Source organism: Mastomys coucha, unplaced genomic scaffold (genome assembly GCF_008632895.1).
Source record: "Mastomys coucha isolate ucsf_1 unplaced genomic scaffold, UCSF_Mcou_1 pScaffold23, whole genome shotgun sequence".
Lineage (NCBI taxonomy): Eukaryota > Metazoa > Chordata > Mammalia > Rodentia > Muridae > Mastomys > Mastomys coucha.
Window position 1 is genome coordinate 111,852,080 of NW_022196906.1, and position 27,491 is coordinate 111,879,570.

The window sequence follows — 27,491 nt, forward strand, 5'->3', positions numbered from 1 at the left end:
TTCTGTTTCACTACAATATTCTTCGCAGATATAGCACTTTAAAATATAAAGAAAGTGGGGCTAGAGAGAGGCTCCATGGTTAAGGGCACTGCCTACTCTTCCAAAGGACCTAGGTTCAATTCTCACACCTACATGGAGGTTCACAATTTCTGTCAACTCTTGATCCAGGGAACACAACTCGTCTGGCAGGCATGGGCAGTGCACACACACACACACACACACACACACACACACACATGCCGGCAAAGCACAACACACATTCAAAACAATGAAAAACAAAAAGGCCTTCATTGCTTAAACAAGCTACTATCAAAATAATACTTGTACTAACCCTAAAAATAAATATTTGCTCCTAAGAGAGCTGAGCCGTAGTCATAAGTTATACCAAGGTTCATATTTTTGGTTTGTTCAAAACCAAATCTACTCCAGTGAAAAAAGTATAGTATAGGCAATACTACATACTCAAAGACCTTCCACAGAACAATGACGGAATTTAAGGTTTCAGCTGACAAAATAATATAGGGCCAAGAAATATGAGCTTTCCTAGTTGTCAGTAAATAAATATTAACTTTCTATAACTATAAGTGTCACATTTAACCAGAAATAATCTAGAACTTGTGGTCTTTTTTTCTGTCTGTGACCCCTTAAGATTGCAATTAATTTATCTATGCCTAACCATACAGTTCAATGTCTTCAAGACAGAATGCTTGCCTAGCATGCACGAGACCTCGGGTTCAATCTTCATCACCGCACAGCTTGGTAACATACAAATCCAGCACCTTGCAGACAGAAGCAGGAGAACAAAACATTCAAAAATTTGAGGGTAGCCTGGGCTACTTGAGACCCTGTCCCAAATACAAAATAAAAAAACAAACAAACAAACAAATATGAAAATCTAGCAAACTATAGCCAGCGAGAGTTCTAGATGACTAAAATTCTTCACCTGGTGATGGAAACAAGTGTGTGTGCGGCCATTCTGGCATGCATAACTCTGCCTCAAAACAGGAAGGATTATCACCTAGAAATTCACCAAGAGAGGGGACAACTCTAAGGTAGCCAGAACGAGTCAGAGTTGGCCATGGTCGCCCTTTCTCCTGCTACACAGAAGAGCCTCCCGGAGCCCCAACTGAGTCAGTGTGGGGCCATGGGCAATACCCAGCGACCCTGCTTCCAAAGATACCCAAGGGGACCGTCACGCGACCCGAGACGCGGGGTCCCAGACGCGCCGATATCAGCTCTCGGGTTAGCACGCCCGGGACCGGCGCCTCCAAGCGGAGCCGCACGGACCCACCCACCTCACGGAATCCGAGCGGCCGCCGACTGGAAAGGACGCGCTAGAGGGCGCCCTGAACGCGAGCTTCCCTCAGCCCAACAGCCGCCAGCCTGGACGCTTTCTCAGCTCCACTCCGCCTCCCCGCGGCTGGGCGAGACGCCTCACCCGCCGCGGAGACCACTGGGACTGGTAGTACGTACGCCCCGCCGCGGAGGCTCACGGGACTCGTAGTGCGCCTCAGCCTGCCGCAGAGGCTCGTGGGACCTGTAGTACGCCCCGCCCCGTCCCGCCCCGCTAGAGCGCCGCTTAGCGGCGCCCTCTTGGGCTTCAGGTCCGGCTTCCGGTGTCGTCGCGCTACGCTGGCACTCGGCCTGTGCGCCGCGGCGACACCTTTGTGGGCGGCGGGGCGGTCGGAGACCCTTCCGGAACCCTCTCGGCCTCCCCGCCCCTGAGCGGGGCAGCGGGCGCCGGCCGGCCGGCGGCCCCGGGGTTGGCGCGCGTGCTGCTGGGTAACGGGCCTGTTCGGCCGGCCCCGGGCCGGCCCCGCTCGGCTCCTCGGTGACCTCCAGGGCCCCTGACTGCGGGAGCCGCGGCGGAAGACATGGGGCTCCCTCGCTGCACCTGTGACGGCCACCTTGACGGGGGAAGCGGTGGCGTCTTCGAGGAAACCGGAAGCCCGTGGTGACCCCTGGCGACCCGGTTTGTTTTCAGCCGGCTTCCAAGCACTGGGGAAGCGAAACCCGGTGGCCTTGGGGACCGCCCTGCGTAGCCAGGGTTCAGGGTGAGTGGATCGCTCGCTCGCTAGCTCGCGCTCGCCGGGACGGTGTAGACAGCCAGCAGGGGCCTGGCGGCTGTCGCCCGGCCAGACGCACGGCGCTTTCCGACCCCGGCGCCCCTCTGCTGTTCAGAGCGGCCCACTCTAGCCTCGCTGCTCCCTGGCGTCCCCCCACAGCCCCGCTTGTACGGGCTGCATTTTAGCCTTCCTGCTCGGGGATTGCTCAAGTTCTGTCCGCGCTCTGACTCGCTGGGAACGCTTTCAGTTTTTATTTCCTGCACTGAGGCGGCATTGATATCGGAGAGGGAATGAGGGACGTGGGTAGTGTCGGTGGCGACTGGGAATGACCGTCAGTCTAACTTGAGTGTTTCAGTCCCGTTTTCCGGCTGGGTTGCAAGGTAGGCTAACACTGGTCCTCCTCGCAAGGAACTCGGAATACTCAAAAGTGAGATAAAATACCCATCCATGGAAGCCACTAGAAATCAGAACTACCATTTGATGATCAAAAACATTGACATACTGAGGTTGAAATTGACCTCTACTCCTTAAATACAGAAGAGACCCGCCCCCGTTTGAATTTTAAGTTGGATTGAACAAAATCTTAAAACATAGTTTCATTTCTAGTTCTCAAAAAAAAAGTTCTTCTTACCCTGTCCGTAGTGTTCACTCCGTCGTCCTAAATGGGGAATAATTGGAATTATTCGCTGAATGGCTACAGAGTGTTGAATGCCCTAGGTTTGTAAATGGACGTTTTCATGTAAATGCGCATGCTGTCGTGGGAATGTCAGTGGATTAGATGGAAAGCCCTGACCTGTAAGCGTTGAGTTTTCTACTTCCTCACATGAAAGGAGGGAGAGGTTATGTTGCTTATTCCCCTCCCCCCTTCCTGAAGTATAGGGATTGCTTACCCTCCAAGCTGGCTCGGAGTTGGCAACTTATTTGTATGTTTAATTACTTCACCTGTAAATTGAAGAGCGCTTACCCATCTTAGTGCTTTCCCATTGATTTAATGAATTCTTCCAGAAGGGCGTCATTAGTGGACCAGAGCATGCCATGCTTTCTGAGTGAAATAATACGATAAAAAACGAAAGCTGAACAGGTTCGACATAACTTTAATGGCACTTACGTTCTGAATTGAACTTGTTTTTTATTGTAAGGAAATAATTATTAACAACATTTAATGTAGGTGTTTGGTTGCATTGAGATACATTATTTTAGACAAGGAGTAGAAAGAAGGCTGCTCTTGGTACATACTGTACTTGCGTCTTAAGATTGCTTGGCCATAAAAACTGATCTCTTGGCTTATGATAGTCAGTTTAGTCAGGATCATAAAAATGAAAGTTGACAAGCCGGGCGTGGTGGCGCACGCCTTTAATCCCAGCACTTGGGAGGCAGGGGCAGGTGGATTTCTGAGTTCGAGGCCAGCCTGGTCTACAGAGTGAGCTCCAGGACAGCCAGGGCTATACAGAGAAACCCTGTCTCGAAAAACCAAAAAAAAAAAAAAAAAAAAAATGAAAGTTGACATTCTTCATATTATATATCTGATATTGTTTTTGGATACATAATGAACTATAAAGCATTTACTACTAAGGCATATAGATTTCAGTGCTGGCATGGTTAAGAAGGGGCACTTCAGAATCCCCATAGGGAAGCAGAAGCCATTCCTGCCCCTAATTAGTTAAAGTGACAAAAGAAAAGGAATACCTTGTTATTTCTTGGTTCTCAGTAAGATTTATTCTTTTTCTCTACTGTTTCTTAACTGCCTGTATGGAGTGGGCTCTTGGATATCCCAGCTTTTCAGAGATAGAAAGCCAATAGGAATCGTAAACAAGACTCGTTTCAGGCAGTGCACAGTCTCTCATGTGCACAGATGTGATTGGACCCACTTTTCTAAGCCTCCGTTTCCTCGCCTGTGCTGTTAATGGTGCCTTTCTTGACAAGTTTAGTGTTAAAATAAGGAATTTAACTTACCAGTTTCTGGCACAACTCTTGAGTTTCTTTTTATCTATTCAGGTTTCCATTCTGCATTGGATTAAAAATTTGCCTACACAATATAAGGAGATGCTATCTTAATGATATAATCCAATGCTGTCTTACATAGGTATAAAAATTAAGATCCTAAGAGCTGAAGTGAAGTAGTGTATAGTCAAGGTGACAGATCATAGACTAGAATTTGAGTTTCTGAATTGTAGGCCATTGTACCACAGGCTTGTGCCTTGTCTAGATTCTTACTGGGAACAATTACAGTCACAACATTCATAGTATTTCATAAATAACCTAGATTTGACCTGATCCCTAGGTCCAACTGGCACGCCCCTCTGCAATGTTCCCAGTGCAGGCAGGTAAGGGCTTTCTAATCCTCCACAGGCCCAGACCACACAAACCAACTCTTTCCGTCAATCCTGCTGCTGCCATGGGCAGATCTGTGCTGGGTCCAGACTTTTTTCAGAAAAGCTTTCTTTTTTATTGGTCTGCAGTCACTGGAGAGATGCATACTGGGTCACAGTGATAAGAATTAAGAGACTGAATGCTCAACCCTGAATGGGACATTTATATTACTCTCAGCAGAATCAAGGTGCAGAGAACATCATGGCAGAGGTGAAAAGAAATAAGAGCTGAAGGAAGGAGAGAAGTGCTCTGGAAAGCCGCCTTCTAATACAAGATGGTCATCACAGTCATGATCTCATAGGAGCTGTTGTTCTCTTACAAGACTTAACACAAAGTCCCAGTGTGCATGGTATAGAGTCTTCGGGCTTTACCCCATACTCAGGAGTTATTGATGGTGGATAATGATGGGACAGGTAGAATTTGTTACTGAAGAGATGGCCAGTGCTTCAGTTGATGATCCACATGCATGGCACATGGGCAACACAACTGCACTTGGTGGGTTACCCAAAGAAAAAAGGACGTGATGTGTGGGCACGTGAGGAATATGGGGAGAGTCAGATCACAGGTCATATAGTATATGTGTATGTATTTAAAAAGAAACTCAAGATTATCTAGGTTCATATCCCAAGTTGATCTCTGATTTGCTGGTTTTTAAGCTTTATAAACTGAGTTAATAGTATCCATCTAAAAACTAGAAATAAACATGTACAAGCAATAGTGGTTGGCACCTGACAAATGATCTAAATGGTATGTATTGAAAATAGCAGAATAATCATTAATTCCTAGAAAAAAAGATAAATCTTGTGTCAGGAGATATTTCTGTTTTCTAGTTTATCAATTCCCATCATGTCTGAAAGAGGCTATCTCAGTATTGATTTCAGTGAAAATGGAAATTATAAATAATTTTGATTAATTATGTTTGAACATCTTTTTCTACATATGTCTCTCCATTAGTCATATATACTACCCACCTTATCTGACAAATTGCTCCATTATCGTGCCTGAAATTTTACTGCTCTCAGCAGTAATTGGCAGCATTATTTACTTCAATCCTTTCTATTTACTTTATATTTAATTTATACTATTTATTCATTTAATCTGTACTCTAAGTTATGACATTGTCAAATATGAAATATTTGTACATACAGCTATTGTTGTAGCATTTAAATATATTATACCTTACTCTCTAGTACTGTCATGATGACATGATAAACTTGAAATACTTCCTGAACTATTACTATGTTCATGCAAAAGTTAGGTGGTCACCAGTTGATAACATAAAACTAACCTTGCCTATAGATGGTCAAGAACACTAGTTATAATTTGAATTCTGTAAATCATATAATTCTCTTTAGTTCTTTTGCACCTTGATAATAGTTCTCAAGTAAGAATGGGACTCAACATAAATATCTCCTGTTTCAAGTTTGTGTGAACATTGCTCCCTATTTATTATCTGGCTGATCAGCCAATGACTGGGCAAAAGAGAGACTAGGACAGGATGTCAGCCAGCCAGGGGAGGAAGGAGAGAGGGGAAGGTGTCCTGGAGACGTCATGGGAGAACAACCCTGAAGCCCAGAGGGACAGACCAATATTAAAATGCAGGTATCCCTGGGGTTTGGGCCGAGCAGTACCAGATTAGGTTAGAGGATTAGAACAGATCAGTGACTCTGCGCATTGTGCAGTAAAACTTGATTAAATAAACCGAATAGTTTCAGTCTCGTTCATTTAGAAGCTAGCTGGAGATAAAGAAATCCTGCCACTTTTAAAATTACTTTTACAGAGAGGGACCCACTTAAGCTTTTCTTTGGAGAATATGTTTACATTGGTTAAATTTTGAAAGTGAATTATAAATCAGTTCCTGCTAGGAGTATTAAAAACATCAAAAAATTTGAGTCCATTAAATTTTTTTTTTTTGGTAGGGGTGGTGGGGTTCTCTTTTGTAGTGGTAGAGATTAAACCCAGGGCCTGCTGTGTGCTAGAAAATGCTCTTCACTGAGTTTCAGCAGCAGTGTAATAATTTCTAGTGACTATATTTTTTATCTATGAGTAGTTATTAACAAGTTTCTTTTTTGTTTGTTTGTTTTTTAAGACAGGGTTTCTCTGTGTAGCCCTGGCTGTCCCGGAACTCACTCTGTAGACCAGGATGGTCTCGAACTCAGAAATCCGTGCCTCTCCCTCTCAAGTGCTGGGATTAAAGGTGTGGGCCACCACTGCCTGGCTATGAACAAGTTTCTTAACTGTTACATGTTAGCATTAGCTTGAACCATTTAAATATAGTACCATTTATCCAGAAAAATCAAAGCAAACTATGATACATTTTATCACTGGGTTCCATACTGCAGCTAGCCCTAGACTGGCTGGAATTCACTATAGCCCAAGCAGCCTTGAACTGGTGGCAGTCCTGCCTCAGACTTACAGGTGCAATACTTACAGATGTGAGCCACCCACCCATTCTCTAAGGTCTTGATGAATGTAAGACTTTCTAAAGAAAAGTTCATTGTGAGGGGAAAATATTTCTAGTTCTGGTTCTAAAATCAAAGAGCCTCTGCTACACCCTAATCTCACCTGGCTGCATTTATGGCCCAGTTTTCTCCTTTGTAAAAACGGCTTTAATAAGATTTTGTATCTCATAGTATAGCCATGAAGATTTAAATAGATGCTTCCAAGCAGCATGGTGCCAAGTAGTTCATTGGTAACTGTCTGAGCTGATTTTGTGTTGCTGATGTAAAATAGCTATGAAGGGGTGACTTATGAAGAAAAGGAAGGCCTTTAGGTAACAATCTTAGAAGTTATAAGTCTTAAGATTGGTGCCCCAACTTTGAGCCTCTAGGAAGGGTAAATGGGTGGCCGTCATGGCAGGTCACTGAGGAGTAAACTGTTCCTATCAGAGGTTAGGAAAAGAAGTAGCAGATGCTTCCAATGGCCTGAGGACTTCCCACAATGCCCCACCTCTGAAAAGTACACTTTGGGGACTATAACAGTTGTATTCTTAATAAGTGTTGTGTCTGGGCTGTCTTTTGATTTTATAGAATAAGGGCCCAAATTGACACCCTCTTCATCATCAGGGATCATCTCACTTGATCTCCAGATCCATCTTTATCTCCTGTCACTCCCCTCCCAGCTCCTCTCTCCACACTTTTTTCATGTCTGTAAAGGTGTTCACATGCTAGAAGTCAGCAGAGTATAAAGGTTTAAGTGGGATAGTCCGCGTGCTCTCTTCACTTGCAAGAGTGAACTGATGTCATTTGGTACCGTCTTTGAAAACCATCCCTCTGGCTCCATGCAGCGGACTAGGGTTTCTTACGGGGGTCCCTTGTTCCGCGGGACGATGGGTTCTGACCAGGTATGCATGGGATTCGGCTTTGACAAACAGACACTACATGAGTGGTGTAAAGTCTGAGTGTATTTCTTTAAAAATGACATGAGGCTTTTACAATCATTGCAAAAGAGAGAAATGAAAACTCTGGCAGCTCAGTAGTCGAGGTACATCTGAGGCCATCTAAAACACACTGGATCTAAAACATCAGCCATCTCCTCTGGACTGGCGCAGCAACCCTGGGCTCCGAGCACGCTCGGGCTGCAAGGGCCAGGCCGGAGTCCATGGGGGGGTTGGGGGACCGCGGGTGCCCGAGCCAGGAGGGTAGAGGCTCGATTCTCGAAGGCTCACCCTCTTGAATCTCAACTGGTGCTGCACCCCCCCACCCCCCCGCCCGGGCCCAAGCACTCTGGGCCCACAGGGGGCGGGGGAGCTACTGACTGCATAGATCTTAAGTCCTAGTCCACCTAAGTTCTGGTTCTAGTCTGAGTGCTAGTCCCAAAGCTGAATGCTCTATGCTGTCTCTCTTTCTGTAAGCTTTAATGTCCTACCCACAATGCTGGAGGCAGTTAGTTTGGATGGCTTAACATTTTAAGCCAGGGTTTGACTAGGACATTGGAACGTTGGTGAAGGTCAGAGAGCAATGTCCGAATTTTCTCTTTTTAGCTGTAAAGAAATGATATCTTGGTGGGCCCCTAGCACACAAGTATGAGGACATATCTGGCCTACCTCTGAGTTTGGGATGCCAGGTGACAATGTGGAGGCAGGAGACTGACTGTCCTTGAAGTTTACACCTCAAATACCGCCGTCACACAAAGTGTGCGTGGCAGCTCCATAGCATTTTGTATTTTTTTTTTCATTTTACCTATTCAGTATCATGATTATTTTTTTCTGTAGACCTGTCTCTCACACTGGGTAATGAAGGTTTTATTTTGTATTTTTGCTTAGGATATGATTAATGCTAAAAATGAATATGAAAATCACAATTGAATTAATCAAAACTTTATTTAAAACAGAAATGTAAAAGCTTAGGTCTTTAAAATTATTTCTTGCCTTTATAGAGCAGTTTATTAGTATTTGTTTTTAGATGATTTTAGAAGATAATTCAATTCAATAAATTCCATCCATTTGGGGTAGGATTTTTATTAAAATCAGACGAGTAGTCTAAGCACTGTCTTTACCTCTCCTAAAATTAGTCTACATTGAAGCACTATATATTTTATAGTGTGTGTGTGTGTGTGTGTGTGTGTGTGTGTGTGCACGTGTGTGTGTGTGCGTGTGTGTGTGTGCGTGTGTGTGTGTGTGTGTGTGTGTAGTGTTCATTGAGGTAAAAAAGTACATGACACTTTTATTTAGCCAGGGATCCAGCCCAGGACCAGATCCAGCCCAGGACCTGATTTCATGCATGGCAAATGTTCTACTGCTGAACCATATTCACAGTCTTATTTCACACTCTCATAGAACTTGATAGTAATTGTTTATGGTTTTATGTGTTTGTCTGTATTCATTTTCCATTCTTTAGACTATAAAAGTGGTCATTGGCTTTCCCAGTACGTCACTCACAACCTGACCTGGGTAGCTGTGCTTGTCTAGCAATGATGCTGTGCTGCCTCTGAGAGAAAAGCATGTCTTTTCTTCCCCTGCTCACTGACCAAGAATGACCTTTGTGCTTTGTCTTCCCCATAGCTGCCATGGACACTCTGGTGGAAGATGACATCTGCATTCTGAACCATGAGAAGGCCCACAGAAGAGAGGTGGTGATGCCGCTCTCAGTGCACCCTGGAGATGAGTCTGTGGCTTCCCATTTCGCACTGGTCACTGCTTACGAAGACATCAAGAAGAGACTTAAGGATTCAGAGAAAGAGAACTCCTTCTTAAAGAAAAGAATAAGGGTTTTGGAAGAAAAGGTGGCTCCCCACTCCCCATTTGACTATATTTTTGACTTAAAAAATAATTCCAAATATTTAAAATTTTAAAAATTTCTAAACAGTCTTCCAAGAATAAATAAGAATTTCTAAATTCTTCTCCATTACACTAACTATGCTGCATCAGTCATACCATGTGTTCAGTGATACTATAGAATAGGATTTAACAAAGATGTTTTCCAAAAATGTTCTTTTCCTTTTTTTTCAGAATGCCTACTGTCATTGCTATGTACTGATTTCTTTCTTCCTTTTTTATTCCTTTTTTTTTGTTTGTTTTTTTTGTTTTATTTTGTTCTGGTTTTGTAAGGTGCACAAGCATCTATTTAAAAGCCAGAAGTCAGCCTATGTGCCTCAGGAGCTTTCCACTTTTGCCCTGAGGCAGGGTCTTTGACTGGGTCACAGAGCTTACTGATTACACCAGGTGCCTGGCTAGGAAGCCTCAGGGCTCCTCAGTCCCTCTGCCCTGCTACTGGTTACAAGTGCGCAGCAACACACTTGCCTTTGAGGATTGAACTCAAGCTCTGCAATGAGCAGTTTACCAACTGAGCTGTCACCTAATCCTGCTATCTATCTACCTATCTATCTATTATAGATATTTATCTATATATCTATCGATCTATATACATATAGATAGATAGATACACACATATATATATGTAACTTGGAATTTTCAAGTCTATACAAAAGAATAAGATACTAGTAAAGGAATCTCCCTGAAGGACACTCTGTGACATTGCTTCACTGTGTTTAACCAGCTCTTCACCGGGACTAGAACCTTTACTTCTGTATTCTTTTTTATTTTATTTTTTTAATAAAGTAGGAATAATACTTTGAGCTAATAATGACCTGTGTTTTTCTATGCTGAGTGTTGCATCTCTCAATGCTATATAAGGTGATTTAAATGCATTCTAAATCATCAGACTTAATTTTATAAGTTGGAATTTTTCTTAGTTGTCCATTTATGACATTGCAAGATTTTAATTGGTTTATATTTCTTCAATTCAAATTTGTATTTGTATCTTACAAAAACAAGAGCTTCCACAAATGGTAAAAGAAATGAGTTCTTAGCAATCAAAGAGAGGAATTTTCCTATACTTAAAAACTTGAAGATGAGAGTTGGTAGAATTTAATTTGTTGTGTTGTAAAAACAAGGGAAGTCATTTACTAATAATATTAGTTTCTTACTAATTCTGTCTTATAACTAAGTATATTTGTTATATATTAGATAAATTACTGAAGGTAACTTTACAAGTAGTTGTTATGCTTTGAAAATTAAATAGAAACATGGAATTTAGTACATAAGCTAACATACAAAATCTGTACGTTGTGACCATCAATCCTATTAATTTCAGTTTTTGGAATAATGTAAGGTTTAATGAAGTGACATGTCTATTCCTTAAGAAGTCTGATTTGATGTTTTTCTGATGATAGAAATGTAGATACTGTTGACTTGGAAAACGCCCAGACACATGACAAGACAGTCCTGCTGCATCATAGTGTGGTGACCGAGGTTGTAGAGCACACAGCACAGAGCACAGAGCTCTGCTGAGCACGAGAGAGGGTTTGCCTTCTCCTGTGCTACTTGTCTTCCTAATAAAGATGGTGTGGCAGTGGGAGAGTCATTTGTACCAAAGAAAAGCTTTACCCTTGCAGTATAGGGATTAGCGTAAGATGTAGAGCCATCTGAAGATGAACTTACTTGGTTCTACACAATACTCACTAAAGATTCTCCCCTAATTCCATACTATTATTAGCTTGTTGGCGCTCGTGCAGATGAAGAAACAAGTTCTGTGGGACGAGAACAAGTGAATAAGGCCTATCATGCATATCGTGAGGTTTGCATTGATAGAGACAATCTGAAGAACAAACTGGAAAAGATAGTAAGTTGGTTTGAAAATAGTACTTTGTTTTTTAATTGTTTTGTCTAGCAAGAGGCTTAGAATTAAAATAAGGGGTAAATAATTATTAATTAAAATATGTATTTGTGGTATATGGAAATTTTTAATAATTATATTTTCCACTAATATACAAAATACTTAAAATTTGAGGATTTAAATACATAAGCATGTTAAGGACTTAAAGCCATCTCAACATCACTAACTTACTTTGAAAAAAGTTATGACAAGGTTGTTGTTTGCTTTTAATAGACGGAGCAGTGATGTCCTAAGAAACAGAGAGAGTCAGAGCTCATTTTCTCTCGTGTTTTTTTAAAGTTAGGATGAGGGTTATTCAGTATTGACCTAAAAAATTAAGATATAAGACAAACAAAAAGAGAGATGTCATTGACTTATTTTGCATTTTCCCTCCTTAACTAGAATAAAGACAATTCTGAATCTTTGAAAATGTTGAATGAGCAGCTACAGTCTAAAGAAGTAGAACTTCTGCAGCTAAGAACAGAAGTGGAGACTCAGCAGGGTACGCCGCCTCCTTCTTTATGGACACTCTAAGTGAATAGATCCATCTCTCCATTGTGTGACATCCATGAGTGCCCTATGTCTGTATGATAGAGCCTTAACTTTTTCTTTCTTCTTTTTTTCATACAATATCCTGTTAACTTTTCTTTAGCTGAAAATTGTACTCTTCCTATAGAAGATATGATGTTTTTATTCAGGCGTAGTGTGTGATGACGTAGAGGAGAGGCATAAAACATCATCCATACTAAAACTATCACCCACTGGTATCTCCTGATCTATCCTACTAAACTCACTGCCCATCGTTAAACACATTGGTATGGAGTAGCGTCAATAAACCTCTTCATTTTTTGTTTTTTTCCTGAGAGTTAATAATGTACAGATGAGCTGCTAAGGTGGAATGAGAATTCTGGGAATGAGAGATAACAGTCTTGCTCTCATTAGTAGTCTTATTCATTAAGCAAAAGTATCGACTATTGAGAAACCTTTGATAGAAAAGGAATGTGAGCCCTTTCCAGGAAAATGGTTGAGACTTTTCGGAGATGGAGAAATGAAGGAGTAAGTGAGAGATAATGTAGGGTCCAGCTGTATTGTTCCCATAGTCAGATGTGTATGAGTACAATTGCAGTATGATTGTTTTGGCATGATTCTACACCTGACAGTCAAATGTCAAACTTTGATGGAGCAGGTGACACTGAGCTTCAGTATTTATGCATGTTTAGTACTAGTTATTTATTGACATTTTTACTAGTGTCACCTAGGAACTGTAATTGCTATAAAAAACAAAGTTAATTATTTTGTTGTCTAACCTTTTTCTAGTGATGAGGAATTTAAATCCACCTTCATCCAACTGGGAGGTGGAAAAGCTAAGCTGTGACTTGAAGATACATGGTTTGGAACAAGAGCTGGAACTACTGAGGAAAGAATGTAGCGACCTCAGAACAGAGCTACAGAAAGCCAGACAGACGGTACCTGAACGTTGTTAATAAGTGGAGGACATCTGTGTGCTTTGTGCATCATATATAGGATTTGTAACAAAGTACTAAATCATAGGTCTATAATTAATTATAACCATAGAATAGTCTCATTTCCTCAAAAATTCATGTTTATATAAAATCATTGTTGCTAACATCTCATACATTCTGTACATTCACTTTTACCCCAGAATATAGTTTTAAGATTTGATTTAAAAATGTATATTGAGTTGTGTCTTAATTACTTTTCTATTGTTGTGACAAAACACCATGACCAAGGCAATTTATAAAAGAAAGCATTTAATTTTGGACTCAGTTCTATAAGGTTTGAGTCCATGATGTTCATGTTTGGGATGGCAGGCAGGCAGGCTTGGTGCTGGAGCAGTAGCTGAGAGCTTACGTTTGATTCACAAGTGCAAAGTAGAAAGAAAAACAAAGCTACCTAGGGATGCATGAGCTTGTCAGACTGCAAAGCCCGCTCCAGTGACACACCCCTCCTGAAGGCCACACCTCCCAGTCCTTCCCAACTGCAGTTCTACCAACTGCAGACCAAGCATTCAAATACATAAGCCTATGGGGACCATTCATATTCAAACTACCGCAGGGTATTTTTTTTTTCAAACTTCCTTTCTTTCCAGTTTCTCTTGTTTTGAATGTCAGAAAAATTTAAAGAGAACTTAGTTTTAACCTTTCCCTGTATTTAACAATTTGGTTAGCTTGAACACAGGAGATAACATTTTAGAATTCTTGAAAAACAACAAACTTACCACTACTAACTTACATAGCCTTTCTCTTTTCAGAAGACTGATAGTTTTTAGCCAGCTTGAGAATGAATTAAGAAAATCAACAACAAAAATACCTGCCAAGGCAGCCGCTGCGGCCTGTCTCTTAGCTGCTCTCTAGGAGTCGGTTACTACTACTCTGCTGGGGTAGGGAGGAGTCAAGTTTTTAGGTAAGATGGTAATATGAGAATAGAGCAAAAAAATTTTACATTTGTATATTTTAAACTAATTATAGCTGGTTAATCCTCAACTCAACCATTTGCCCATCAAAGCTTTGCACACTGCTAAGTGAGAACTGACCACGTTCCTTTGGAGGTCACCACCTAAAAGTGGTGCTACTTCCATCTTCAGTGTTTCCACATCCCAGGTGGCCTTAAATGCTGTTCATCAGTGACCACTAGCTGAGAACTCGCTTCATGTAAGAATCTCTAGCATTCCGCTTCCATCTGTCTGACTCACCTGAACTGGACAGTGAGAGCCCATATTGGAAACTCTGGATCTGATAAAAGGAAACACCACAAAAATTGCTATCTAGTTGGGTTAAAGCCCAAGTGGTTTTTGTTGTTTCTGCATTCTTTGACTTGGCAGAGCTTTACTGCCCTACCTCTAAGCATGCAGTTGGCCCACACCACTTCTGCAGACTTTCAATATTCTATTCCATATGCCCAGTCACCATAGCCACTAACAAGTCCCTTTTAGAACAGATGCATGCACAAAAAGATTTGCACTGCGGAGCTCTGAGTGACTGTCAGTGCTTACACTTTCTTAAAATAATTGATTGCTTTTATACATAAAGTATGTTTGCATTTTATGCGTAGAATATTTCACTGTAGAGTAAGAAACAGTACCATGTGATTATGGGAATCTATCTTACTGTAATTTTATTAAATATAGAAAATAGAACTATCATTTTTAAGTTTGAGGAAATTTATTTCTGAATGCATTGAGTACCTCTCTTTTCAAAAACATTAAGTTAGGGATTGTATAAAGAGGTTAGCATAGTACCTGGACAGAGTATATTCAGTATATACATTAAAACAAGCCAACAGATTTGTTTAGAGTATTAGATGTGTCTGTGTTGGGGATGGAGGGTCAAGTTGTGGTTATTACTTCCTGTGCCACTAGGTGGTAGTAGGGAGTAAACATGGTTTTAGTTTACGTCTATAATTCACTACAACTTCATAGAAACAGATTATTGGAAGTACGGAAAATGTTTTAAAGTGTCATCAATTTAAAAGGAAGATGACCTTAATTCTGAGAAGCAGGAAACCTTTAAGAGTTTTATGTGAGATAAAGGGAGGAATATTGAAGGGTGAGAACAACTGAGCGTGCGATGCCTGCTTTCATAGTGTGCATACTGACAGCAGGAGGTTGTGAAGTGGAAAGCCACAACTGGGATCAAGAAATAAACTAAGAACAGTTGAAGTAAGATTTCTTTCAAGGTTTCCAACTTAAAGCCATGATGTTAAAAAAAAAAAAAGCCATGATGTTTTACGTACTTTTGAATCTGGTTAGAATGTTCTTGGATGTGGGGATGTAAGAATGAGCAAATGAAAGAAGTCTATGTTCACATTAACAACATATCTGTATCTCCTCTGGCCGTGTTTTAAAATGCTAAGCCATGTGACACATACTTTAGGAAGCTTCTGAGGTGTGTAACAGCATCCCTTGTAGTCATACTATTAACATTCTGGTTTCGATTATTAGCAAACTTGTCCACTGGTGTTTCTTGTTAGTAAGGTCAGCATTTCAGAGACCTTTCAGCTGCTGCTTTTTCAGTTTTATATCCTAGCCATTTACATTCAGAACAGTTGATTCTAAGAGTTGAGAGTCAGCCAAAGTGGTGTAAGAAACAGTGGTTCAAAACAAACAGCTGCGTGGACTCCTAGTGTTTTGTAGTATATTAAAGGTACCAGGAAAGCAATATTGCAGGGACCTGTGAAACCTGAAATGAATTCCTGAGGGTGTGGCAGTGCAGACTACTTATTTGCCATGAGGAATCTTTGCATGTTGGGGACAGTCCTTTTGAGGACTTGTGTTGTTGATGATTAGTATTGAACTTTTCTAAACTATCAGGAGGTGTAAAATATTTTCTTATCCTAACAAGATGTATTTCTATACTGTTGGCTTTAAAGAGCATTTCTAGGAAATGTGTGTTTTAAGTATATAGCAAGGAACATGGTTTTTAATTAATGATACAAAAAAACTAAAGGCCGTCTGGGGATAATTTTATTTCTTATGGGGAATAGTAAAGAACAATACCAAGGATGCCTACCTTTGTGGTAGTTCTTGAGGTAGGATCTCACGCCATAGTCCAAGCTGGCCCAGGAACTTACTCTGTAGCCCAGCTGTCCTGACTCAGGGCAGTCCTCTTGAGATTGCCAAGTACTGGGATTATGGGAGCAAGCTACTGTGCCAAGTTTATAATTTATGTCATGTAAGTAATACTGAATAGTAAAATGTTGTTTTTTCAGCTTATACGAGCAGTTCCTGCTTATAGACTAATTCATACCTGTGAGAGTAATGTTTGTTATAGATCCTTGGATAAGAATGCATTGTAAATAACTATGATACAGAAGATTTTGAATATATTAATATTAGATTAAAAAGTATCTTTTATAGGTGTTGGGGTTTGGGTTTGGTGGGTTTTTTGTTGTTGTTGTTGTTTTTTGGTATTGTTTTGACTTGGAGGTATTATAATATAAACAATATAAACAACTTAAAGGGTTTGGGGTATGGAGATTTTAAGACGTTCTTGCCAAGGCCATACCTTGCAAGGAAGTTTAGGAAGTGTGGTCTTAAGCTGGTGACTGTACCAAACCCCAAATCAAACTCTGTTATCATTGAAGGAAATGAGACCAGGACCTGTGGAAATCACCAGAAAACTGCAACATTCACTAGAAATGGTTGTCTGATGTAGCACAGTGCCTTAAAATAATAGTATATGTAACCGGTAGCTTCTGCCTCTAAACCAGTGTGTCCATCTACAGTTCATGAAAGATAAAATAAAACTCAGTAGCATCCGATCAAGCTCCAGTGCTGCTCCAGTGCTGTTCCAGCAGAGGTCGTGGGTTCTTAAGATAGAATTGCATTTTCTTAAATTGGAATCAGTTGTCTTTGAAAATATAGACCAAAATATTTGCACACAAAAGAAATTTCTTTAGGAATCAATTTATGCTGTCATAAATCATGCTTGTTCAATTTTTGCTGTTTTTTGTGTGTAGAAATTCCCATTTTCCATAGAATTCATATAGATGTCCTTTAAACAATAATGTGATAGATATATTACCCTTCTCATAGCTTCAAAAGTATGTTTTGTAGGATTCCAAACTCATGAGTCATGTTTTACAGGAAATGAAAGCATGAACACTCGGGTAACTGCAAGTGAGTGACAAGTCAGTAACAGGCAGCAGTGGTGCATTAAAACTGAGTCCAAAGTCTAGTCTTATACTTCATCCAACTGTAGCTGTATTTTTTGAATGTTGAAACATCTGTAGTGAATGAAGAACTGAAAAAAAAAATTGAAATAATTTCTGTCATTTTCTTTTTAAACACCTGACAGGATGCATCTCAGGAAGACATTCTGCAGGACAGAGATGTCATCAGGACGAGCTTGTCGAGAGAAGAGCATGCTCCCCACCAGGGCCTTCCCCACAGGTTTCCTGAGTGCATTCTTCCTTTCTACTATGGTTTAACTTGAGGAGCAGCAAACATTCTGTATGCAGCTGTGATCTCTGATCACTGTATATTTATAAAAATTATTTAACAGTTACTTGCCAACAGGCTTAACCTGAGTTGCTATGCCAGCCTGTGAGAAATATTTGAAAGACATTTGTTTTAGAGAAATCACAATTGCTCATAGTATACATCTTTTAATTCTATAGCAAATCCCATATTTTTAGTTCCTTCAAAGCAGTGGTTCTCAGCCTTCCTAATGCTGCAATCCTTTAATACAGTTCTATAAATGCATGTTTTATTTTCCTGAAATAACTGTTGTCTGGAGGCTTACTGCCTCTGTCTGCTAACCAGGCCTAGTCCTGGAAATTTCTAGTCATCATACAATCTTATCTGGGCCTAGAAGGTTTTAGCCTCTGAGACTTACTGCTAAATAAGCTCACCCTTTCTAGTTCTTTTTAACCTCTGGCTGGCTGGTTCAGTTCAGCTCTTGTGGCTCAAACTCTCTCCAAACGGACTGATTTAGTCTGGCTTCTCTCTCTCAGACTCTCCCAAATTGCTCTGCTTAGCCTCCTACTAACTGGCAGTCTGTTCTAATCTTCTGGCTGCCTCTCATTCTCTGGCTCATTCTGTCTTCATCTGTCTGTCTTCACTTGTCCCAATTAAACTGCTTCACTGCCTCTCTCTGCACTGCCCTGTCAAGTAGGATTTGTCACATTGTCTGCCACTCAGTTAGACATCACTTTCAAACATGAGTGCTTCCTTCTACAAACTAACTTTACCTTCCTTGTTTGGGATTAAAGGTGTGTACTAAGAATGTGTCTGTATTTTCAGGCAGAAGGATTAAATGTGTGTGCTAAGGCTAAAATCACACCATAACTAGAAACCATTTTTTTTCCCCAGTAAACAACACAATCTCAGCCAGGCAGTGGTGGCGCATGCATTTAATCCCAGCACTTGGGAGGCAGAGGCAGGTGGATTTCTGAGTTTGAGGCCAGCCTGGTCTACAGAGTGAGTTCCAGGACAGCCAGGGCTACACAGAGAAACCCTGTCTTGAGCAAAAAAAAAAAAAAAAAAACCCACAATCTCAGGGTTCATAGTCTGCTCAAGTATCCTGCAGCACAGCACAGTTCCTTGTGTTGTGGTAACCCCAACCGTAGATTATAGCCTTGCTACTTCCTAACTGTCATGAATTGTGATGTGAATATCTGATGTGCAGGACATCTGATATGGGACTCCAACCCACAGGCTGAGAACCACTGCTTTCAGGGAATGTAGTAAATTTTCAAATGCTAAACAAAATTATATATGTCTAAAGTAAAATCATACAGTTAAGTAGCTTTTTCTTTTAACATGAGCAGTATTCATTTCTTTTACAAAAAAGGTTGATATATAGTGTCAATAAAAGACAGCACAGTAGTTTCTAAACAGGGGATGTAATGCTTTCTTGAGACGCAGACAAGTTCCATAACACTGAGCATGTTTGTTTGGTGTAGATACAGTAACGATGCCCATAAGAAATAGGGTTCCCCGAAAGGGCAGTGTGGTCGATACTTCGAGTGGACAAGTACCACGCTTTGAAAAAGGAACCTTGTGGAGAGGAGCTGACTCCTGAACCTGTCTCCACATGAGCAAAATGATTTCCATTGTCCTATTTAGGGTCACTGTTGCTGTGATGAGACACCATGACCAAAACAATTTCGGGAGGTATGGCTTATTCAGGTTACTCTTCCGCATCACTGTTCATCATCAAAGATCAGGACAGGAACTCAAATGGTAGAATCTTGAAGGCAGGCACTGATGCAGAGACCATAGAGGGATGCTGCTTGCTGGCTTGCTTCCCCTGGCTTGCTCAGCCTGCTTCCTTATAGAACCCAGGACTACCAGCCCAGGGATGGCCCCTCCCATGACGGGCAGGCTCTCCCCAATCAATCACTAATTAAGAAAATGTTCTACAGGCTTGCATATAGCCCAGTCTTAGGGAGGCATTTTCTCAATAGTGGTTCCTTCCTCTCCAATGACTAGTCTGTATCAACTTGACATAAAACCAGCCAGCACAGCCATTTTGCCAGGCTGGTGCAAGAAAGTGGGCAAAGTGCCTAGTCCATAATGAATGCTCAACCATAATTATTATGTTTTATAATTATTTTCAGGGCTCACAATTTGATTAATGTAAATTTTAGTACTCAAGAAACTATATACATTGTTTAGAAGCAACCATATTCATGGTATTATTTTTTTAGGTCTTTTTAAAGCAAGTTCAAGTTTATACTTGCAGAGGCCCCCAACACATATACAGTAGAGGACTGCCAGGTTTGGGGTCAGTCAGAGAACATGCACCTAACCCTCAAGAAACTGGAGGCCTAGAGAGTGAGGAGGTCTGGTGTGGGGGGGAACATCCTCATGGAGACAGGAGGTGGGGGGTGGGGATATCCTTGTGGAAACAGGGAGGAGGTATGTGATGTGGAACAGAGGGTGGACTGGGAGGGGAATAAAATCTGGAGTGTAAAAAAAAAAAAAAGAAGAAGAACTAAAAAGAAAAAAAATTCTGAAAGAGCTAGAGAGGTATATTGAAAAAATTACTGATAAAATTAAAATTTTATGTGAAAAAAATAAAAAATTGAAAACATACATAGAAAATATTCTGATAAAATTGAGTACATATATAGAAAAATTCTGGGTAAAATTGAGGAAAGATATAGAAAAAATCTGGAAAAATTGAAAAAGGAATATTGAAAAAATTTCTGATAAAATTGAAGTTGTATACTAAAATAAAATTGAAGACATACATAGAAAATATTCTGATAAAATTAAAGAAAAATATAGAAAATTTTTCTGAAAAAATTGAAAAAGGAATATTTGAAAAAAATTCTGATAAAACTAAAGTTTGAAAAATATAATAAAATTGAAAACATACATAGAAAATATTCTGGTACAATTGAAGATATATACAGAAGAAATTCCTGATAGAATTGAGACAAATATGAAAAAAAAATCTGGAAAAATTAAAAAAGATGTATTGAAAATATTTCTGCTAAAATTGAAGTTTAATATAAAAATGATAAAATTGAAGACATAGAGAAAAAAAGAAAGTAGGGTACAGTGGTATGCAGTCCACATACAGTCTCAAAAACACTTGGATAAAACACCCAATACTTAGAGGTGTTTCTTGGAGCCCTGCTAAGAATTAGAGAAATAACTTGCTTTTTCATTTCTTCTTTTTAATGGTTTTAACATTTGTACACATGCATAGAATAACCAGTCATTCTTACATGCTGTAAAGACTATAACACTGTGATGTTAAGGTAACAGCAACCGAAATTGTTCTCTTATCCATAGAGGAAGAGTTATAATTAAGAATCATCTTGTGATGTCATTCATTACATCTGTTTCATGTTTAGGTGTAGTGGGCGTGGCTGTTGAAGGAAGTTTGCAGTCTTGCAGCTTTTATTCTCTGTGCAACAAAAGCTTAGAACCTGTTAAAGGGATATTAAAACAAAGTTGTAGAATACAAAGAGTAATTGGCCATGCAAATAAAAACTTTGATTTGTTAAAAAAAAAAAAAATCATCTTAGATACTGGAGTGGCAGTGTGGACACGTGCCACAGAGTCTGTGTGGTAGTCAGAAGGCTGCCACGGACTGGGGTTTCTTACGGGGTCCCTTGTTCCGCGGGACGATGGGTTCTGGCCAGGTGTGCACGGGATTCGGCTTTGACAAACAGACTCGACACGAATGGTGTAAGGTCTGAGTGTTTTTCTTAAAAAATGACATGAGGCTTTTACAATCATTGCAAAAGAGAAATGAAAAATCTGGCAGCTCAGTCAAGGTACATCTGAGGCCATCTAAAACACACTGGATCTAAAACATCAGCCATCTCCTCTGGACTGGCGCAGCATCCCGGGCTCAGAGTATGTTCAGGCTGCACGGTCCTGGCCAGAGTCCCGGGGGGCTGCTGGTGCACCAGCCAGGAGGGTAGTGGCTTGAATCCCGAGTCCTCGATGCTGAATGCCCGAATCTTGAATGCTCAATCTCTTGAATCTCGACTGGTGCTGCATCCCCCGGGCCCAAGCGCTCTGGGCCCCGGGTAGCTACGGACTGCATGAATCTAAGTCCTAGTCCACCTAAGCTCTGGTTCTAGACTAAGTGCGAGCGAGTCCGAATGCTGAATATAGACTCCTGAATGCTGACTGCTGAATGCTCCATGCTGTCTCTCTTTCTGTAAGCTTTAATGCCCTACCTACCCACAATGCTGGAGGCAATTAGTTAGAATGGCTTAACATTCCAAGCCAGGGTTTGACTAGGAAGTTGGAACATTGGTGAAGGTCAGAGAGCAATGTCCGAATTTTCTCTTTCTAGCTGTAATGAAATGATATCTTGGTGGGCCCCTAGCACACAAGTACGAGGACATATCTGGGCTACCTCTGAGTTTGGGGTGCCAGGCGACAATGCTGAGGCAGGAGACTGACTGTCCTTGAAGTTTACACCTCAAATACCGCCATCACGCAAAGTGTGCGTGGCAGAAGGCAGCTTAGTGGAGTCAGTTCTATCTCCACTCGTAAGTTGGTTCTCAGGTCACTTGCCGCCAGTCGGTAAGGTGTTTAAAACATGTGCATGCTGTGCCTGCATAAATTGATGGGGAGGGCGTTAGATCCCTACAGGTGGAATTACAAGCACTTGGATGCTAGGAACTGAACCTTGTCCTCTGCAAGAGCAGTAAGCAGTCTTGAACTACTGAGCCATTTCTCCGCCCCAGTCAGCTGTGTTTTTAATCTGTAGTTTTAGTGTAGGTGACACTTGAGCAAAGGACAAAAGGGTAGTTGATGATGTAATTCTATCTTATCTAATTTTTAGGCAATCTTCACTAAGTTGAACTTTTTAAATGTACTCGAGGTATTGATACTAATATCTTTATCATCATATTTTATTTGTCTAGCTATTTTGAGTGACTACTGTCCTTAGGGTTTGAGTACCCAAGTATTACGAGTATTTTCTTTTCTGTAAGTCAGGTACAGAGTCACCATTTTATAGCAATAGCAAACTATTTTCAAACTATTCTTCATGCCTGTGTGCCTGAGTTAGCATGTGTACAACACTTCCACCTGCTGCTTTATGACTGAACCTTTGACAAACATTGAATGCCCAGAATTGTGCCGTGAAAGCAGACTTCACTATGAAACAGTCATTGTAAAAAGCAAATCCAGTGTTTACCAGCTCCCAAGTAGAGCTGCTTAGATATACCAAAGGTTAACCAAAGATATTTAAAATACTAGATTTTTCTTCAAAGCAAATATAGTTTGCTGTACGGTTTATAACAATTATAGTCTAAGTTGAGTAGAAATACTCAAAGAGGTAAAATTTTACCTCATATAATTTGACCTATTTTTAAATATCTGTTGCTTCTATAACTAATACTAGATTCAGATAGTCAAAATCTGAAATAGGAGGTAGCATGTTTGTTCAGTTCTATTTTCACACCACAACATTCTCTAACAGTAGTCATTGTTCTGATACTATGAAGTCAGTTATTCTTATATTGACTATTTCAAGTATTACTGTATGATAAAACAAGAATATATGCTGAAGATTCCAGTTCACTTAGTTGAAAATTAAGAACCTAAAGAAAATATGAGTCTCGAGGATTTAATGGAAAATAAAAGCTTTTAAAATTAGTTATAAACATTTTCAGATCCTTTTCATTATAAAACCATGGAAAGGCATTTTGAAGTTTTGTTTCCTATAATCCGTTTCTCTAGCTGCTGCTTCGTTAGGGAGTCATGTGACTCCTCATATCTTATGCTGTCATGTCACATTGGTTTAGAACCAACAGTATGAGACAGCCCAGTCAGACATAAAGAATGTAATGCATGAAACCTCAATTTTGTCTTAATGTGGTCTTGGGTACCTACTCACTACTTCATTTCACAGTGTCAAAACAATCCAAAGAGAAAGACGAATTCAAAGAGCATACATGAATGAATAAAATTTTATTCTTGATCAGATTGACAAAGGAAAAGCATATTCCATACTAATTATATTAACAGCACTGTGCATTATTAGTTAAAAGCAGTCCTTGGTTCTGAGAAAGCCGTAAAAAACTCACTGGCCAGAGGATTATTTATGATCTGTTTAATATAGTAGTTACTGCCTGAAATCAGAGCAATGTTATCTCTAGGTTTTCACTTACAACATTCCAAATAAATACCTTTTAGTTTCATTTATATTGTCATAAAAATATAAATATAAACCTGCTTATTTGTATTGTAAAGTTGTTGCCCTTTCTGCATAAAAAGGCCTAGTGTAACTTGTTTTTAAAATTTCATTTCAGTGATAATATGCAACATGCGTACTGGGAACTGAAGAGAGAGATGTCTAACTTACATCTGGTGACTCAAGTGCAAGCAGAGCTACTGAGAAAACTGAAAACCTCAGCTGCAGTCAAGAAAGGCAAGTCACTGCTGGCTGCACGTGCTGACTCCAGCAGCCTGCCTGAAGAGCTGCTGGCTGCATTAGCTCAGTCTCTTCTGATGGCGCAGCAGTATGACTGCTCACACCCTTGCGCTGCCTTGGCTTCAGTCTAGCCGGGCAACCTCACATGTAAGGTGTTCTGGTGATTTTTCTTCAGTGCGGTATTCTTTTTCCCTTGTGGCTTTTCTCAGCCGAGTGTTGCTTATGTAAGGCCATGGTGTTAGGTTTGTGCTAAGGGGCCTTTTACCAAAACTATATAAGTAGATTTAGTTATACATTTAAAAAGAGCTCCAACGTTTCATTTCAGTACTATGAAATATACCAAAGACCTAGCTTTTTATTTTTAAAACAACTGACTCATTTAGTTCCTGATATCTTTTTTATAAAATTTTCTTTTCCTTATAGGACATGTGATTTGAAGGCAGACTCAATCAAAATTCCCCACTGCTTTGGTTGGTGGGTTGGTTTGATTTTCTTGAGACAAGGTTTCTCTATGTAGTCCTGGTTGTCCTAGAACAATTAATTCATTCATTTTCATTCTCTCTCTCTCTCTCTCTCTCTCTCTCTCTCTCTCTCTCTCTCTCTCTCTCTCTCTCTCTCTCTCTCCCCCCCCCCGTCTCTCTGTCTCTCTCTCTCTGTCTCTCTCTCCCTCCCTCTCCCTCTCCCTCTCCCTCTCCCTCTCCCTCTTCCTCCCTCCCTCCCGAGTGCTAGGCTCTTCCAGTCAAGCATTTCTTTTTAAAGCCAATGTTTAACTGAAGCTTTTGAGTTTTGTATTAGCTAGTAGTGAGTACTTTTGCCAGTGCTGTTTTTTGTATTTTAGGAAATAACCTGTGCTTGCACCCAACATGATAGGTTTACATCCAAAACATACAACATATGTTTAATGCCTTAAATTTTTACTTTTCAAAGGAATGTGGTGCGACTTTGAAAGTTGGTCATCACCTAGTTTAAAATTGTTACTTGCATCTCTGATTGTCCTAAAGGAGAACAAGAAGAACTTTTATAACTATTCTCAGGAGTGTTTATAAGGGATAATGTTTCACATTGGGGAGGGGGGATTAATTCAAAGTCTCTTGATTTCTATGGAGTTAGTTACTTAAGAATCAGGCAAATTCATGTGGTTTTGAGCAAACCTAGCTAAATTTGTGGCTCACCTTGTTCTCATTTTCCAGTTGCTAAGGTTACCATAAGATACCATAGATGGATGGCAAAAGTAAGACTACTTCTTACAGGGACTCAGCTATTGTTGGGTATTGCTGTCAGGACAACCACGCACATCGTAAAACAGTATGTTTCAAAGACTAATAAAGGAAAGCAGCTCTTCCCACCTTGTGTTCTGTTTAATTGATGCCTTTGCACGATCAGTTACTAGAACGTTTCCCTGGACAATGTTAAGCAGAGTCACCAGTCCCTACAGCTCATTGTTTTAAGTAGACTGGGTTATGGCTAACTTATCCATAACCTGTCCATCACTGTTTTCCAGAAGAATTAATTACTTTCAGTTCTTTCACTCTATCCACCCATCACCCAAATGTCTCCATTTGTTTCTTTTAAAATTACATCAGTTGGGTGGCCCAGCAGGATGGCTCAGCAAGTGGAAGAGGCCACCTGCAAGCTTGAGGAGCTGTTTTTATATAGGTTTATTATATAAAAAATATAGCTTTCAATTATGGCAGGTTGAGAAAAATAAAAGAGGCCACTGCTGCAGGATGCTGCTAGCTGTGGCTACACATTAACCCCTGAGCAGTCTTTTCTAAGCCACTGTGTGGCCGGGCGGGGCTGGCACACACCTTTAATCCCAGCACTTGGGAGGCAGAGGCAGGTGGGTTTCTGAGTTTGAGGCTAGCCTGGTCTGAGTTCCAGGACAGCCAGGGCTACACAGAGAAACCCTGTCTCAAAACCAAAAAAAAAAAAAGCCACTGTGTGCATGAAATACCTTTTCATTTACTTTTTAAGTTGACCTGCTTGTTAACCAGTGCAGAATTATATTGACTATTATATTTACTATAAGAAATTGAGCTTACAGTTTCTATTTCAACTACTTTATCCACAGAAGCCTTTGAATACATGTTAAATTTTCATTTGACTCTTAAGAGTCAAGGTATACTTATAAAAATAAATTATTTTTGAACCCTCTCCCATTGAGAAGTTTCAGTATACAAAAGAACATATTTTAGACTACTAATTCTTCACAACTTTTTTCCACTAAATATGGTCTAAAAACTTTCACTAGCCACATTAAAGGCCAAGAACTTATCTTTCCCTTGTAAAAAAGGTTATACCTTCTTACAACATACAGATTCTTCATCAGCAGGATGACATAGGCAGGAAAGGATTTTGACAGCCATTTTGCAAACAAAGCAGTTGGTGAATGACCTTAGCTCAGGGTCAGTAAATATGTGATCTCCCAGAACTTAGATCTCTTAAGTATCTCCAGATCAGTTTTAGTATGATCAGTGATCATACTAAATTGGAAGTGCTAATTTTATTGTCAATTGTAAAACTGGTATATAAAATGTTTACAATCTCAAATGCTAGAAGACTGACACATAGCTATGCTTTCTTTTTAGCCTGTACCCAAGTAGGATGTGTTGAAGACCTTGGGAGAGACAGCGCGAAATTGCACTTGACAAATTTTACTGCAACTTACAAAAGACATCCCTCTTTGTCACCAAATGGCCAAGCTATTTGTTATGCTCCTTCTTCCCCTTCGCCAGGAGACAGAAAGGTTTTCTCAGACAAAGCAGTTCTTCACTCATGGACAGAGAATGAGAGATTGGTTCCTAATGACGGGGCTGACTTTCAGGAGCACAACTCCTATGGGAGAAATTCTCTGGAAGATAACTCCTGGGTGTTCCCAAGCCCTCCTAAATCAAGTGAGACAGCATTTGGCGAAAATAAAAGCAAAATCTTACCTTTACCCAACCTGCTGCCAGTGCATTACCTGGATCAACACACTCAGAGCTGCCTTTACAAAAGTTAACTTGACTTGTGATTTGATCACGAAGATGCTGACGCAGTGCTTCTCCCAAGAGATTGTTCAAACTGAAAGTGGACTTTGAGTAATGACTTGTGGAGTTCTCCAGTATGTACATTTGTACATTCTGTAAAACATTATTGTATGTAGTTGATTTTCCAGTATGGGAACCTCCCCTTGTACCTTTGATAACAATTACACATTTTTGCTTCTTGGATAAAGAATGGAAATGAAAATTTTAGACATGGTTTTATAAAGTATGCGACCTGCCTAAATAGCCAATCATTAAATAAAGAGCAGCCTTTACTATAAGAGAAAAACCATGTCTGCTGGTTTAGATTGTATCAAAAAGCAAGTAAGAGTGTGAATAGGTTGTGCTTCTGTAAATTCCTGATGCATAAAGATTTGAAATATAATGGAATAAAAGTAGGTTATGACATCTCCATACTATTGTTTCAAGTTTTGAGGTTTAAAATCATTTTTAAGTAAAATGTTTGTATATACAAATTTAAAGTGCAATTTAAATTCT

General features: G+C 40.2%; 2 protein-coding genes across 5 annotated transcripts in view; one reads left to right on the forward strand and one right to left on the reverse strand.

Moving 5' to 3' along the window:
- Zcwpw2 (zinc finger CW-type and PWWP domain containing 2) overlaps window positions 1-1,721 on the reverse strand; it is a 106,646-nt gene extending 104,925 nt beyond the window's left edge. The window contains exon 1 of the mRNA XM_031346003.1: window positions 1,296-1,721. The gene's annotated coding sequence lies outside the window, so the exon portion shown is untranslated. The remainder of the gene's footprint in view (window positions 1-1,295) is intronic.
- On the forward strand, window positions 1,563-27,407 carry Azi2 (5-azacytidine induced 2). 4 transcript variants are annotated; one of them, XM_031345999.1, is made up of 9 exons: window positions 1,563-2,054; window positions 9,439-9,659; window positions 11,432-11,557; window positions 11,993-12,092; window positions 12,908-13,056; window positions 17,407-17,501; window positions 23,846-23,964; window positions 25,158-25,272; window positions 26,556-26,724. In XM_031345999.1, the coding sequence occupies exons 2-9, from the start codon at window positions 9,444-9,446 to the stop codon at window positions 26,578-26,580; spliced, it is 945 nt and encodes a 314-aa protein (XP_031201859.1). In that variant the 5' UTR covers window positions 1,563-2,054; window positions 9,439-9,443; the 3' UTR covers window positions 26,581-26,724. The 4 variants fall into 4 exon arrangements, with proteins under 4 accessions (XP_031201859.1, XP_031201861.1, XP_031201862.1 ...); XM_031346001.1 differs by lacking the exon at window positions 25,158-25,272 and adding an exon at window positions 24,391-24,441 and having other exon boundaries at window positions 1,566-2,054; window positions 26,556-26,639; XM_031345998.1 differs by lacking the exon at window positions 25,158-25,272 and having other exon boundaries at window positions 1,567-2,054; window positions 26,556-27,407.
- Window positions 27,408-27,491: the final 84 nt, after the last annotated feature.

What these genes read in the sequence shown, in the direction of transcription:
- Azi2 (XM_031345998.1), top strand. Translation starts at nt 9,444, where the DNA reads ATGGACACTCTGGTGGAAGATGACATCTGCATTCTGAACCATGAGAAG. An exon ending in AGAAGTGGAGACTCAGCAGG is followed by an intron (nt 12,093 to 12,907) that starts GTACGCCGCCTC and finishes ACCTTTTTCTAG; the next exon opens with TGATGAGGAATTTAAATCCA. An exon ending in TACAGAAAGCCAGACAGACG is followed by an intron (nt 13,057 to 17,406) that starts GTACCTGAACGT and finishes AACACCTGACAG; the next exon opens with GATGCATCTCAGGAAGACAT.